The following is a 15,562-nucleotide window of genomic DNA, read 5'->3' as shown; positions in this document are numbered from 1 at the left end:
ATTGTCATTTCTTCCTTCTTTTTCTGTTTAATAATACAAGCATTTACACTATGCTGATTTACGCAAACCATGAAATCCAACTCTAGAACTTGGGTTTATAAAAACAAAGGAAAGTGTTACAACGGTTGCACGCTTTGCTCTGTTCAGAGATGAGAACCAAAACAAAATAAAAATAGGTGTGTGTCAAGAAGGAATTTGACTTAAAATTTAGGAAAACATTCTGTACCCCAGACTGTAGGTTCCTTGAGGTCAGAGATCCTATCTTATTTGACCTTTTATCCTCAGAACTCAGCACAGAACTGGGACCTAATAGGTGCTTGATAACCATCTGCCAAAATGGAGGAAGGAAGGATGGATGGATGGATGGATGGATGGATGGATGGATGGATGGATGTATAGATAGATGGATAGATGGATGGACAAATGGATGGACGGATGGACGGATGGATGGATGGATGGATGGATGGATGGATAGATGGGTGGGTGAGTGGTTCAATGGGTAAATGGGTGGAGGAGTAGGTGAGTGGATGGATGAATGGAAGGAGGGATGGAAGAATGGATGGTAAGGCGGATAAGTAGATGAATGGATGGATTTATACCAATGGTTAAATACTGAAATTCTCTGTCAAGAACTCCTTCCCTATACGTGCCTACATCTGTTTTCTGGCTGGATATATATTTTTAAACAGTTCATCCTAGATTAGGATAACTTAATGAACTAGCTGTAAAGCCTACTAGCTCTATGACTAAGGGTCAAATGCAGGCCACTATTGAACTATGACCTCCCCCAACGACAGGCAGACAAAATGCTAGCAACTATATACTCCATAGCTACCCATTTAACAAACACATGGTGAAAAAATAATTTTTCTAGAAGGCTGCCCTATCTGTTGGCACCGAAACCTATTTATAATCCTCTCCATGTGTCCTTCCTATTCTCAAGTAACTGTGGTGGGAAGCAACATTTATTCCCAAGGAAAATACTTTGGGTCAGTAACAAATCCAGAAAACAAGTCTTGCTGCAGCACCCTATGACTCCAATTGAGAGGCAAAGAAAGCGAAAACAAACATCTCTGGCTTTCCTGAACACTGCAGCTTTGAGGCTGCCAAGCAGAGCTTCTGTCTTTCACTCCAGCAAACACAGGGAGACAGGGACTTCTAAAGACAGACTATGTGAACAGGGTGAGGTGAAACCCACATGAAACTCCAGAAAACCCTTCTTCAAAGTGCCTAGGCACTGCAGGGTTTCCAGAAGACTAAAAAGCAGAAAGAAAACTTACAAACAAATAATTTTCCATATTTAACACAGAGAGGGATAACAGGTAAACAACCAGCAAAAACACTGAATAAACACCAGTGTTCTAACAAGCAACAAAATATTTCTCTTACAGTAAGGGTGAGACTACTCTGTGGTTTTACAAAAGCATTTTTAAATAAAATAGTATTTCACTTGAGAAAGCTAAAGAAAGGAATGTGAACACTCTATTTAACAAATAAGGGGCTGAAGAGACGAAGACTGAGCAGTTGTGTCTGCGTTGCTGACCTCAAGCAGCACTCGGCTTCTGCACGTAGAACCCGGGAGTAGGAGACTCAGAATTGAATCTCTTCTCCCTCCTCTCTCCTGTGAGATTTTTTTGATCTTCAGCTACATTTTCAGCTTTATGAGAAATCTTATCATCAAACACAATGGCCAGCAACGTTACCAACAAGACAGATCCTCGCTCCATGAACTCCCGTGTGTTCATTGGGAATCTAAACACTCTCATGGTCAAGAAATCTGATGTGGAGGCAATCTTTTCGAAGTATGGCAAAATTGTGGGCTGCTCTGTTCATAAGGGCTTTGCCTTCGTTCAATATGTTAATGAGAGAAATGCCCGGGCTGCTGTAGCAGGAGAGGATTGCAGAATGATTGCTGGCCAGGTTTTAGATATTAACCTGGCTGCAGAGCCAAAAGTGAACCGAGGAAAAGCAGGTGTGAAACGATCTGCAGCGGAGATGTACGGGTCAGTAACAGAACACCCTTCTCCGTCCCCTCTACTCAGCTCCTCTTTTGACTTGGACTATGACTTTCAACAGGATTATTATGATAGGATGTACAGTTACCCAGCACGTGTACCTCCTCCTCCTCCTATTGCGCGGGCTGTAGTGCCCTCGAAACGTCAGCGTGTATCAGGAAACACCTCACGAAGGGGCAAAAGTGGCTTCAATTCTAAGAGGGGACAACGGGGATCTTCCAAGTCTGGAAAGTTGAAAGGAGATGACCTTCGGGCCATTAAGAAGGAACTGACCCAGATAAAACAAAAAGTGGATTCTCTCCTGGAAAACCTGGAAAAAATTGAAAAGGAACAGAGCAAACAAGCAGTAGAGATGAAGAATGATAAGCCAGAAGAGGAGCAGAGCAGCAGCTCCGTGAAGAAAGATGAGACTAATGTGAAGATGGAGTCTGAGGGGGGTGCAGATGACTCTGCTAAGGAGGGGGACCTACTGGATGATGATGATAATGAAGATCGGGGGGATGACCAGCTGGAGTTGATCAAGGTTGATGAAAAAGAGGTTGAGGAAGGAGAGGATGACAGAGACAGCGCCAATGGTGAGGATGACTCTTAAGCACATAGTGGGGTTTAGAAATCTTATCCCATTATTTCTTTACCTAGGCGCTTGTCTGAGATCAAATTTTTCACCAGATCCTCTCCCCTAGCATCTTCAGCACATGCTCACTGTTCTCCCCATCCTTGTCCTTCCCATGTTCATTAATTCATATTTCCCTGCGCCTAGTCCCATTTTCACTTCCTTTGACGCTCCTAGTAGTTTTTGTTAAGTCTTACCCTGTAATTTTTGCTTTTAATTTTGATACCTCTTTATGACTTAACAATAAAAAGGATGTATGGTTTTTAAAAGAAAAAAAGAAAAAACAAATAAGGGAACTGAGGCTCACTCTCTAAGGTTCAATGTCTTGCTGAAGGTCACAGAACCAGGAAGTGGAAATGGACAGGTTTCCTGATTTGGGGATTTTTGCATCCTTCTCTGATATATTTCTCTTTGCTCAACAAAAACATCTGAGGCTTCACATTGAGTGCCAGGTTATATCCAGGTAGATTCCAAGCTGGGAACAGATCCCATCTTTATGACACTTCCAGATGGGATTTAAGGATTGGAGCCAGAATTCAAGTTGGCTTTCTTCACTTCAAAGCATGTGGGTCCTCCAGGAAGCGATAAGAATTCTCCTAGTATTAAGCCAGCAGGGCGAGGAGGGGCGGAGACAGAGACAAAAAACCCCACCCACACATCTGGAAACAGATACGAAACTGAATGTGGACTCTCACCATTCCATCTTAAAGCCATCTCAGAGGTAAGGGTCTGCATCTGAAGGCAAACCCTATGGTGGCCTGAACAGATATAATCTGGTTGTCTTTAGTACTATGAAGAATGCCTTTTTAAGAAGCAAATTCTCCATTTCCAATTAGTCCAGCATCGCAGCTTCTCTTATTAGATTATTATTGTTTAATTGTCCCTCTTTCTTACCCACCTGTCCCAACAAACTTGCTGTGAACAGAGCCCAAATCAAGCATGAAAACATGATCAGACTGAAATTTTCAAGTCTCTATACCACACCACCATTCTGCCTTTATCAAGGATGATAAGAAAAAATAAAACCCATCCTGCAGAGGTCCCCAAATGGGGCTGAGGATCCAAAACAGCACAGGGGGGGCCTTTCAAAATGATGCAATAGGGCCAGGCACAGTGGTTCACTTTGGGAGGCTGAGGCAGGAGGATTGCCTGAGGCCAGGAGTTCAAGACCAGCCCCAGCAACATAGCAAGACTGCCCCCTGCACCCCACAATGTCTACAAAAACATTGAAAAAATGTAGGAAAATAAAATAAAATGATGGAACACTGGGCCCACCTCTGGAGATTCAGATGAGTGGATGGTCTAGGGGGACCTGGGTATCTGATGCTTGTGCTAGGGTTATTTTAAAGTACACCAGGTAATTCTGATGATCAGCCTACCTGAGAACCCTACACCAATACACATAAATACACCTACACCAACCACCCTTGGCAAAAGTCTGTCTTAAAAACCCAGACCTCCATATGTAGACCCACTAAGTGCCAAACACAAATGGAATCTGTAATATTTATTGCTGAGGTAAAATGAGGAAATTGAGGCAAGTATAAGAAAATGAGAAGCTAATTTATTCAGCTCCCGGGTGAGGTTCTGTGGTCCAGGGAGGGACCAAAGAAGTCACGCCTGGCTGTTCAGGTCATTGGGTTTTATGGGGAGGGAAAGCGATTGATTGGCTATTGGGGAAACAAAGCGAAGGCCATTTTATTGGCTGTCAGGAAGCAGGAAATACCTGGAACTAGTTGCCATTGGTAGGCAGGCGAGACTTTGGGTAAGTGGGCCTTGATTGACTGTTGGGGAAACAAAGTGAAGGCAATTTTATTGGCTATTAAGAAGCAGGAAATACCTGGAGCTAGTTGTCATGGGTAGGCGGGCAGGACCTTGGGTAAGCAGGCCTTCCGGAGGCATACAGAGCAGACTGCTACCAGGCAGGGTCTGATGGGGCTTCTTTAAAAATTTTTCTGCAGGGTTTTTCAACAGTGGGCTGGGGGTTGGATGCATAATTTAGTGCTGAATGTGGGCTTGGGTCTGGTATGCAGAGGCGGGTACCGGGAAGCCATGCGGCAAGGCCAGATAATGAGCTTGGGTGATGACGCAGTTATCAAGCACGGAGAGAGATGGATGTGTCCGTTTAACCCTCTGCAAGGCAGCCGGCCTTACAGAATCTACACACCATGCAATCTCGTGTAATCCTTACAACATCTGCAAGGGTGGCACACTGATGCCCATTTTACAGATTTTAAAAACACAGTTCAGTGAGATAGATTGATTTGCCCAAGGATATTTGAATGTCTAGGTTTTCCCAGGAAGTTTGCTCTATGCTCCTAAATTGCATGGAAAAATCCCCTTCTAAGAAAAAGAACCAAAGCAAATACTAGAATACAGAGATAAATGTATTGGAGAAGCTTGTGCTGGTACAAAGAATATCTTGATTTAATTTCACATTATTGATTAATATAACTGGGAAAGAAATGCTAGTGGAAACAGACATCCCAATTTTATAAGCTCCAGGAGAGTCCAATTTTCCGGGCACAGAGAGGGTGATAAGATCCTGTCAGATTTCACCAAGCAGGAACTGGGCCAAACAATTTCATTAGCCTGCAGTTCAGCCTGCCCCAGCCTGGGTGACCCATTCAGCAGCCATGAGCAGGGATGAAGGCAGAAAATGCCCACTGGCAGGGAAACAAGATACACCTCACCAGGCTGGGGACAGGAGAGGCCCGTTTCAATCAGACAGTGGAGTAGACTCAAATCTACTTTCCCTCAGCGTGTACAGAATCCAAGAATCACTGTAGGATCCCCAGAGGACAGAGTGAAATACTTTGACACCCTTATGCAGGACACCTCCATCCGGCCCTCATTCTTTTAGCAGAAGGATATCATTTCTTCCCAGAATGCTTTGGGGCAGAAGCTAGATGCAGTGACCTTCCTGGAGTTAGGTCAGCGCTAAGCGCCAGGCCAGCTAGCTCTCTATGACCGCCTCACTCACTCAGTGTATTCTTGGGCAAGTCATTTCACGGTGAGCCCGAGTTTATAAAATGAAGAGGTAAAAAAAAATCACCTTCAAATTCCTTGCCATCTGTGTCAATAGACAAAACCAAGATCCATAGTCACAACGAAGCTGACCAGATAAACAGGGGGATTGAATCCCAAAAGGCGGACCACAGAGAAGGGAGAAAAACCATCCTGCGTGTAAGGATATTCACCCAGGCTCACCTGTTGTGGGTATGCATTGCAGAAAAGCATGCAGATAAGAGGAAAATAGTTATATGGGAAAAGGAAAAGGTAGAGACCCAGAGAAAAAGAATGTTCGCCTTAAATGTCCCACCAGGGTGGACTCAGATACAATGGTCAATCTCCAAATCTTCCTTCGGATCTCCAAGTCGTTCAGCTACTCCTAGAACAAATATGTATTGAGTAGCGTCACTGGGAGACAGGACACTGAGCTCAACTATTATCCTTATCCTTATGATGATTACTATTTAATTAGGGCAGCTGGGGGAAAAAAAAGACATGTCTAATTAAGTGATGCTCTGATTCCCTAAATAGATTTTTTAAATCCACCATTAAGATTCAGAATCTGTTCAATTCTTTCCCACTGGACTCGCACATTTCAAAGGAATATCAGGCAGTCGACTTTAAAACAAAAGGACCACAAGTCTACAGGGCCAGAGAACAGAAAGGGTAGCTGCACACGCCACTGGCTGCAGACTTTCTGTCTGACTTCCTGAGCAGATACAGGCAAAGGCCAAGAGCCCTCAAGGGAATTCAAGAGCCCCTACCATCCCCCATCCCCTGCTGTGAGCCTGGGACAGATTGAGTTCCAGCCACAGAACAGTTCACTGCACTGGCTTGATGGACAGGGCTTATCCTGAACACTGCTAGGATCATGTCCCAGGAAAAAGAGCCTATGCGTGAACAAAATTAGGCCATCCTAAGAATCCCCTTCAACAAGTGCTTTAGAATTTCAAATGCTAGAACCATCTATCCTATAGTAGACTGACAGGTTGTTTTTTTAAAAAAACAAAAACAAAAAAAACCCCAGCCCTTCTTAAACTAAGGACTGCTGCTCCTACCCAGCAAACTAATCACTAACTAGTCCTCTGCCTCTCTCAGAATGCACCACGTCCACTCCTTTAGGCTTTTAAAGCATTTACTTCTCCATTAGCTTATGTGGCATGTAATATCCTGGGAGATGAGCAGAGCAGGTGGCATTGGGCCCACTGGACAGATAAAGAAACTAATGCTCAGTGGTTCAGAGACTCTCCTGAAGCCTCCCAGCTGATAAGCAGTGAACTGGTTTTGCTACCTCATCCCTTACTGCCTGTAGCATAGGTGTGCACAGAGACAACAGACACCTTTCATCAGTTCTGACATCAGCAACTAGGAATGAGGCTGAGGCATAAGGAACACGGAGCTCCTGCACCACCCCGTTCCCTGATGGAGGTCCAGTACCTTGCACAGCTGTGCCTCCTAAATTAAACACACGCACTCTCCAACAGTGGTTTCCTAGGAAAACCAGACTGCTGTCCTTTAGGAACCAACCCTGCACCTGCAGAAAAGCCTTCAACAAAACCAACTGCAAAGGCTTTGCCCCAAGAGTTCTCAGAACAGCTGCCCTGGTCCTGCCACAGCACAGGAAATCATTCCATCTTGGCAAACCCCATTGCAATCGTGTTTCCACACTGCAGACTTAGGGAAATGAAAATATCAATTTGAGCCAAGCAAATCTAACAGGCTATCATGCAAAACGCTGGTGTCAAATCAAGCCTCAACCAGTAATTATCCATCAAGCAGGGCCATAATAACTGGCTCCCTGAGTCACTTCGCTGGGAGGGAGGGAGGTGGTTACTAAAGAGGGAGTTGGAATTGGACAAGTGACAGCCTTAAGAGAAAGGCATTCATCTCACTTTTCTACAGATTCTTCTACAGGTTAGGGGGTTCTACCCACACCTCTCCCCACTGAGGTCAAAACCCATCATGTGACTGCCTTGAGGCACTGATGATTCTTAACGCACTGGGGCAGATTACTGTATTGTACCCTCCTCTAAGTTTAAAGGAAGTTGTCTTTAGCTAATGGTCTGAAAGGTGCTTCCTTTCCCAGCTGCTGTCATTAAACTAGCAAAACATTAATTTAAACTCTTACGGTAAGGGGGTTTCCTGGAAATTCCTTAAAGGAAGTCTATAATTGACTGTGTGGTTAAACATCATACAGACAGCACAAAAAGCCGAATCATATACAATTAGTGAAGGCTCAAGTCCCCTTGTAGACAAGTAGCACTTTTGTTCATAAGAAGTATTGTGCCATACCCCTGTTTAGGGTTGGGACTATTATGAAGAAAAAAACAGACACACACACACACACACACACACACACACACACACCCTTTGACGCTTGGGCCTCAAAGCTCAACATGACATTTGTTCCAACTCTGTAATTTGATTGAAGAGAAGAAAGAGTTAAAAAAAAAAAGATGAAGAAAAGATTTGAAGAAAACAACAGTTTCTATTAAAATGCATAGCACCATCTTTCAAAAGATGAAAGGACTTAGTGGAAATACCATAAACCTCAGAATTACACAGTAAATGGATTCTTTTGTTTAAGGCAAATTAATACTGGATCACAGATTAAAAAAATAAGGCCTCCCAACATCCCCAGCTGACGGATGCTACATTCATTATGGAGTTTGGGAGACTGCCTGTTGACTATTTTGTAGAAAAATGAATGAAGGGTTGGTTATAATCACCTTCCCGCTCAAATCCTGTCTCATTACCTGAAGTGATTTTCCTGCAAAGTGACACACAAATGATTTTCTAGTCTTCACTTTCTTCTCATAAGCCACCACATGCAGGGCGAGGGAAAGTCCAGGGTGTATTAACCAAGCCAGGGAATCTGTCCGGGGTCCTTCAAAGTGCTTCCCAGAACACAGTGTATGCACTTTATGTCTGCCTAGGTCTTTATCACAGTCCAGTTGAATCTGGGACAAAGGCAACTGACAACCTCTGAATATCCCTTACTGAGCCCAAATAATTACTGAAGGAAATACACCATGATAACATGTGTAGCATCCAACTCTTTCCTCTTACTCACACGCTCCTGTTATACAAATGAATGGCAGGCTTGCTGACTCAAAGGCGGTCTTTGTTTTTATTTTTTTGAGACAATGTCTGGCTTTCTCGCCCAGGCTGAAGTGCACTGGCACAATCATGGCTCACTGCAGTCTTGAACTCCTGGGCTCAAGAAATCCTCCCACCCCAGCCTCCCATGTAGCAGGGACTAGAGGCAAGTGCCACCATGCCTAGCTAATTTTTTTATTTTTATTTTCGTCAAATCAGGGTCTCACTATGTTGCTCAGGCTGGTCTTGAACTTCTGAGCTCAAGTGATCCTCCCACCTCAGCCTCCTAAAGTGCTGGGATCACATGCATGAGCCACCAGTTCTGGGCTCAAAGGTGGTCCTGACTCTGAGGAGGATATTTCTCACTCCCAAAGTGACCTTAGATCCAAAGTCATTCAGTACGATACTCAGTGAGAAAAGGCACTGATACATAGCAGGTATTCAAAAAGTCTTAGACACTACACAAAGAGAAGGGAGCAATGATAAAATGCCTGGCTTCATTTCGCCAAGCTTATCAGGAGTCAGCTTAAGGAACACCCATCTGTGTCATTCACCTCCATCACGCTGATTCCACACTCCCCGCAGAGATGGGATGCTTCCTGGGGCCAGGTTCCCAGGTCTCTTTTGAGGCAAAATTTCTCTTCTAAGAATTTGGTGAAGCCTCTGAAGTAGGGTGAACTAGGGACTTCAGTGTGGCCAAAGGACAACTGCCTCAGCATCATCACCCAGGAGCTGGTTACAAATGCAGGATCAGACCCCAGGCCGGGCCTATGAAATCACAACCTGCAACTTAACCCCAACCCCAGGAAGCCCCGCATGCATCTAAGTGTGAGAAGCTCTGGTCTGTAGGCAGTGATTGCAAACAGGGCTCTGGAAGCCCCTGCACTACCCCCTGGTTCTCCAGACATTAAAACTGACAAGCTTCAGAAGGAAGAGGGCACTGATGACCAAAATATGAGGCTGTCGATAGCTTGCTGCTCCCTTGTACAGACACACTGGGATTAAATTGGCTTCAAGAGACTCATCCAAGCATGGATGCAATAAAAGGCTCTGATGATGAAGCCCAGGAATCCTCCCAGGTGCTGAGCTTTGGGGTGCAGTTTTAATTTTACTGGACAATTCTTGGGCTTCTCTTATGGTGCACCCAAGAGTTTGCAAAAGAAAAAGGCTGCAGAGATCAAATTCCAGCTTCCACCAGTTACTGAACCGCTCAGCCCAGAAACTTACTAAACGTCACAGGCCTCTTCCTTTATCTTTAAGCGGCAATAACAGCCATGATGGAGGGGATTTGGAAGGGGGGTGGGGAAAGAGAACGCATGAAGAGTGCTTAGAGCACAGAAGTGCTCAGTAAACATCAGTTATTGTCTTTTTACCATTTGTAACTCTAGAAGGAAGAACAAACAGGAACATTTTGCTCCATGATCAACTTAGGCACAGGATAAAAGGCAGAGAAGAAGAAATAAATCCAAATAAGCCCAACAAGGAACACAAATTCAAAAACACATTTCTTCTAGGCTCTCCTAATGCGCCCCTTCCTCTTGGTGCCCGAAGCTTCTGTTCCTCTTTACAGCAAGGTGTCCCTTTAATTCAGCATGACTAGTGGTAACTTAGGAGTCAGCACGTCCTCAGGGCTCCCCCAGGCAAAGAGGCCAATTTTCAATGGATGGTGTGTTACCAGCGAGCCTCAGAGGAACAGTATAAAAGCACCTCACTCTTTTATCTGCCCATCTCCCCTCCTGGAGTTCAGATGGGTCAAAGACATGGACTCAGAAGGCTCAGGCACGTTTCATAAGCTCTTAGGCCCTCTCCTTCCAACCAAGTGGATGGAAGAAATGATGGCCACCTCATTGTTTCACAGGTCAATTTGGAAATTGTCAAAGGCAGTCACACATAAGGGATGATGACTAGTAAGAGAAAAAAAAAGCAATGAAAAAAATTGCAAAGATAATCATTTTAGTAGCTTGTATTTTCACACAAGGATCTGAGCCAATCATATAAATTATATAAATACGCTTCTCACCAGGATATGAACAGACACCATGCTCTCTGCTGAAGAACAAGTGAACAAGAGAGAAGCAGGAGCTAGGGTCTCTGCTCTCCCAACTAATATTTGCCCAATGTTGCCCCTAGGGGACGTGACATTGTTTGGAGACATTTTTGGTTAACACAACAAATATGTAGTGAGTAAAGGCCAGGAATGCTACTGAACAGCCTGCGCTGCACAGGATAGCTTCCTGCAACGAGGATTTTGTTCAGCCCTCAATGTCCATACTGCCAAGGCGGAACTTCAGCTCTGATCTGCCTGGAACCCCTTCTCTTATCCACCGCACTACATTGTCTCCCTTCGTGTTTTCTATTGTTCTGAAGACAAGATCATTTTTTTTTCTTTCAGATGGAGCCTTGCTCTGTTGCCCAGGCTGGAGTGCAGGGGCGCGATCTCGGCTCATTCCAATCTCCGCCTCCCGGGTTCCAGCAATTCTCCTGCCTCAGCCTCCCGAGTAACCGGGATTACAGGCATCTGCCACCATGCCCAGCTAATTTTTGTATTTTTAGTAGAGACGGGGTTTCACCATGTTGGCCAGGATGATCTCAATCTCTTAACCTCGTGATCTGCCTGTCTCGGCCTCCCAAAGCGCTGGGATTAGAGGCGTGAGCCACCGTGCCCCGCCCAAAATAAAAGTTTTTAAACAGGACCATATATCAGATTGTCACAGCTCTGTAGCCAATGCTGAAAATTAAAAACACACAAAAGTACCTGTGCACATTGCCCCCCTTTGACCATCTCCAACGCTCACACCCCAAGGCTTCTGAACTTACTTTTCCCTCTGCCCCAGCCCCGTCATATAGGTTCAGGGCTCACATACCCGCTCCTTCACATCACCTATGGCCTTCTCAGTAAGGCCCTTCCTGACAGTCCTCACTTTCTCCCCCAGCCTTTCCACAGCAGCCGTCACCCTCAGGTGAGTCAGGAGTTTTTATTTGAGTATTATCTTACTCCTCCTGCTAGACTGTAAGCTCCAGGAAGGCTGGCATTTTCTCCTGTGTCACTACATTTTCCTCACCACCCCTAACAGTGTCTAGCACATAGCAGGAGCTCAAAGGATATTTGGTGAAACAACGATTGAATGAATGAATGAATGAATGAATGAATGAATGAATGAAAAAACAAGCTAGCTTTGACTTCTTCCCTAGGAATTTGAGGGCTTTAGCTTTCCCCAAGCTTTAACACCACCAGAGGGAAAGATCCCTGTGTAGAACCCGGTTCATCTTGCTGCAAGATGAACAATAATCACCATATAACCACTGTTCTATATCAGGGGCTGGTACTTTTTTTCCTGTAAGGGGCCAGATAAGTGTCTTCAGCTTCGCACACCCACCTAGTCTGTGGAGCAGCTATTCAACTCTGCCGTTATTGCGCAAAAGTGGCACAGAAAGTATACCAATGAGGAAGCATGGCTGAGTGCCAGCAGAACTTTATTTAAGGACATTGAAATTTGAATTTCATAGACTTTTCATGTGTCAAGAAATATTATTTTTCTTTTGATATTTTTCCTCAACCATTTTTAAATGTAAAGATGATTCTTAGCTCACAGGCTGTACAAAAGCTTGAGATGGGCTAGATTCGGCAATGAATTTCGATGGTTTATTCAATAATGTGACACCACATTAAAACGGCCCAGAGTCCTTTCACAATGGCCATCTCATTCATCCTCAGAACAACTGTAACAGGTTGGTTCTTCATATCCTTCTTTACCCCAGTTTACCACTGAGGAAACTGAGGCACAAAGTGACTCACTGATATAGTTCAGATATTTGTCCCCTTGGATCTCATGTTAAAACATGATGACCAGTGTTGGACATGAGGCCTAGTGTGTCATGGGGGCAGATGTTCCCATCCTGGGGGAATGAGTAAGTTGTCACTCTCTTGGTTACCACAAGATCTGATTGTTAAGAAGAGCCTGGCACCTCCCTCCCCTCTCTCCCTTGCACCCTCCCTCACCATGTGATAGGCCAGTTTTTCTTTGCCTTCCATCCTGAGTAGAAGCTTCCTGAAGCCCTCACCAAAACCAGACACTGACCTCATGCTTCATGTACAACCTGCAGAACTGTGAGCCAAGTAAACTTCTATTTCTTTTTTCTTTTACGGTTTGTTTTTGTTTTGTTTTGTTTTGTTTTCGAGAAATGTTGTAAAGCGTAGCATATCCCAGCACCAGGAATGGTGTGGAGTCGCAGCAGCAGGGACAGGCAGTCTCACATGGCGAAGAGGATGAGGAAGGCAACCATCAAACACAAGAGCCCCATCACCTCAGACAGGGCAAAGCCCAGAATGGCATAAGAGAAGAGCTGCCACTTAAGAGACAGGTTTCTGGCATAGCCAATGATCAAGCTGCCAGTCACCATTCCAATGCCAGCCCCTGAACCGCCCACAACAACTGTGGCTGCCCCAACACCAATAAATATGGCTGCTGTGTCAACGTCCTGGGAGACAGCACTGGTCTGGAACTCCCATGTGGCCACCTAGAGTGGGGAGCTGCTGTAGGAAGTCTGTTTAGATGAATTCTCTGATCTATTCACGAAGGAGGCAGACACGAGCCTGATTAGATCCCTGGTACAACAGCAGATCAGAGCTGAAGAAATGAGTAGGGCTGGGGGTCTGCATTTTATCAGTCTGCCCTTCCACTTCCCTGCAGCCCCTGCTCAGCCTGCAATGCTCGCCCAGCTCTAACCCTTTCTTCTTTAAAAATGACTCAGCCTGGCCGGGTGCAGTGTAATCCCAGCACTTTGGGAGGCCGAGGCATGCGGATCACCAGGTCAGGAGTTCAAGACTAGCCTGGCCAACATGGTGAAATCCTGTCTCTACTAAAAATACAAAAATTAGCCAGGCATGGTGGTGCATGCCTGTAATCCCAGCTACTCAAGAGGCTGAGGCAGGAGAATTGCTTGCACCGTGGAGACAGAGGTTGCAGTGAGCCAAGATTGCACCACTGCACTTCAGCCTGGGTGACAAAATGAGACTCCATCTCAAAAAAATGACTCAACCTTAGGTATTTCTTTATAGCAACATAAACAGACTCAGACGGTGACTTATCCAAGGTTGTCGAGCCTTAGCCTTCTGATGCCACTGCTAGAATTCTTCCTGCATTTAATGGACTTTCTTGAAACCTTGCCAATAATAAATACAAAGACCTCAACTAATCCACCATTGACTCAGAGATAGCAGGGAGTATTCCAGTGAATAGAGCACTGCAATCAGCAAAGATTCTTGTGTGAAGACACAAATACCAAAGAAACAAGAGGCTTACCATCCATCTTATGGCACAGACAGCCATTCAACTTGCCTTGAAGAAAGAAAAGGGGGAGGCCAGCACCCTCCTGCCCTTTGGTGTTACAAGAAAAAGTTAATGACACAGAAAATTGTTGTGTTGCCAAGGATTGCAGATGAGAATCCTAAACGTGAAGGTTTCATAATAAACACACAGGGGTTATATGTTAGTACCTAAGCCAGAATTCTTTTTTCCACCTTAATTTCACAAACATTCTAGAATGGTAATTAAGATACTCAAATCAAATGCAAACACGGGCTGGGGGAGATTTACCTCCCAGATCTGAGAAGTCTGAACAGCACTCCTCTTTCTTACCAATTTAACAGTAATCTCTGAATATACAAAGTATCACCTTTTAACTCTCTCTGAAGTTTTTGCAACCAGTATTCTCCCCATGTATGTGACACATGGCACAGAAATACTAAGCTTCTGTGTTTCCAATTTTAAGCACTAAGTCAAGGAAGGGTACTATCCTGGCCCACCTCCCCTTCCCCCACCAACCCAAAGTCAGGCAGAAATGCAAAGGTAACCTTGAGCTCCACCCCTCAAGACCTGTATACCTAGACTCAGGAGTGAAATGCCATATAAACCAATGACCTAGCTCAGCATCTCATATGCAACCTCTAGTTGCTTCCTACTCCCAAAACACGTTTGCTGGGGAATTTTTAAGGCAATTGTTAAAGCCTAATGGAGTCTCCAAGAAAACATCTGAGACATGCTGATTGATGAAACCTAAACAAAAAAGGCTGGGCACCTGAGGCTGTTCTTCATGATTGGTGAAACCTAAACAAAAAAGGCTGGGCACCTGAGGCTGTTCTTCATACTCTGAAATTCAAGATGGCACCTCCAGTTGGGTCTTGTCCATTATATTGGTAGTATCTGGCTTACTCTATCTCCAAAATGCTTTCCCCTCTCCTACCTCTTTGCTGGTCCTACAGCTAACCATCTAGCCTGAATTCAACTCCCTGGAAAATACTTTTCATCATGCTCCTTTCTGTTTAGAAAAACTTCCATAGTCCTTTTCTGGAGAAACTCCCTCCGCCTCAATAATAGCCTATATTGGTGACCCTATAATTGGTTTCCCAAACCAAGACACTTAAAAGGGAGCACTGTTCATAATTATGCTAGGACAAGAGCAGTAAATGGGACTGTCCAGGAAAAACTGGGACAGAGAATCATCCCAGCTATAAGGCCTGGGCAGGAGAACACCCTGACTTATTTTGTTAACTGTCCTATCTTTTTAACTGAACAGTTCTTAGCATACCACCTAACATAACACAGGCACTTGATAATAAATATTTGTGGAACTGAATCTATAAAACAGGAGCCTTAAATGATATCATAGATACTACTAACTAGAATGAATTTGCCTCCATAAAGGATCCTCACACCGCATGTTCTCACTCATAGGCGGGTGTTGAACGATGAGAGCACATGGACAAAGGGAGGGGAGCACTACACACTGGGGTCAGTTGGGGGGACATAGGGGAGGGACGGTG

At 44.7% G+C, this 15,562-nt stretch overlaps 2 protein-coding genes and 1 pseudogene across 3 annotated transcripts in view; 1 reads left to right on the top strand and 2 right to left on the bottom strand.

The window, feature by feature from the left end:
• The window catches only part of CHST11 (carbohydrate sulfotransferase 11), a 314,882-nt gene that overhangs the window by 239,100 nt on the left and 60,220 nt on the right, over window positions 1–15,562 (bottom strand). The gene's annotated exons all lie outside the window — the stretch shown is intronic.
• On the top strand, window positions 1,493–3,733 carry LOC108312560 (heterogeneous nuclear ribonucleoproteins C1/C2-like). The gene is made up of 2 exons (XM_017540530.2): window positions 1,493–2,003; window positions 2,043–3,733. Exons 1-2 carry the CDS (start codon window positions 1,687–1,689, stop codon window positions 2,605–2,607), a joined length of 882 nt encoding a protein of 293 aa, XP_017396019.1. The 5' UTR covers window positions 1,493–1,686; the 3' UTR covers window positions 2,608–3,733.
• The window catches only part of LOC108312261, a 35,779-nt pseudogene continuing 31,539 nt past the window's right edge, over window positions 11,323–15,562 (bottom strand).

Source organism: Cebus imitator, unplaced genomic scaffold (assembly GCF_001604975.1).
Source record: "Cebus imitator isolate Cc_AM_T3 unplaced genomic scaffold, Cebus_imitator-1.0 Scaffold8, whole genome shotgun sequence".
Lineage (NCBI taxonomy): Eukaryota > Metazoa > Chordata > Mammalia > Primates > Cebidae > Cebus > Cebus imitator.
The sequence above is the reverse complement of the archived record's forward strand: the minus strand, read 5'-3'. Positions and strand labels throughout refer to the sequence as shown.

Coding starts and splice junctions, on each gene's coding strand:
- LOC108312560 (XM_017540530.2), top strand. CDS start 1,687: ATGGCCAGCAACGTTACCAACAAGACAGATCCTCGCTCCATGAACTCC. Junction 2,004..2,042: donor TCTGCAGCGGAGATGTACGG/GTCAGTAACAGA, acceptor CCCTCTACTCAG/CTCCTCTTTTGACTTGGACT.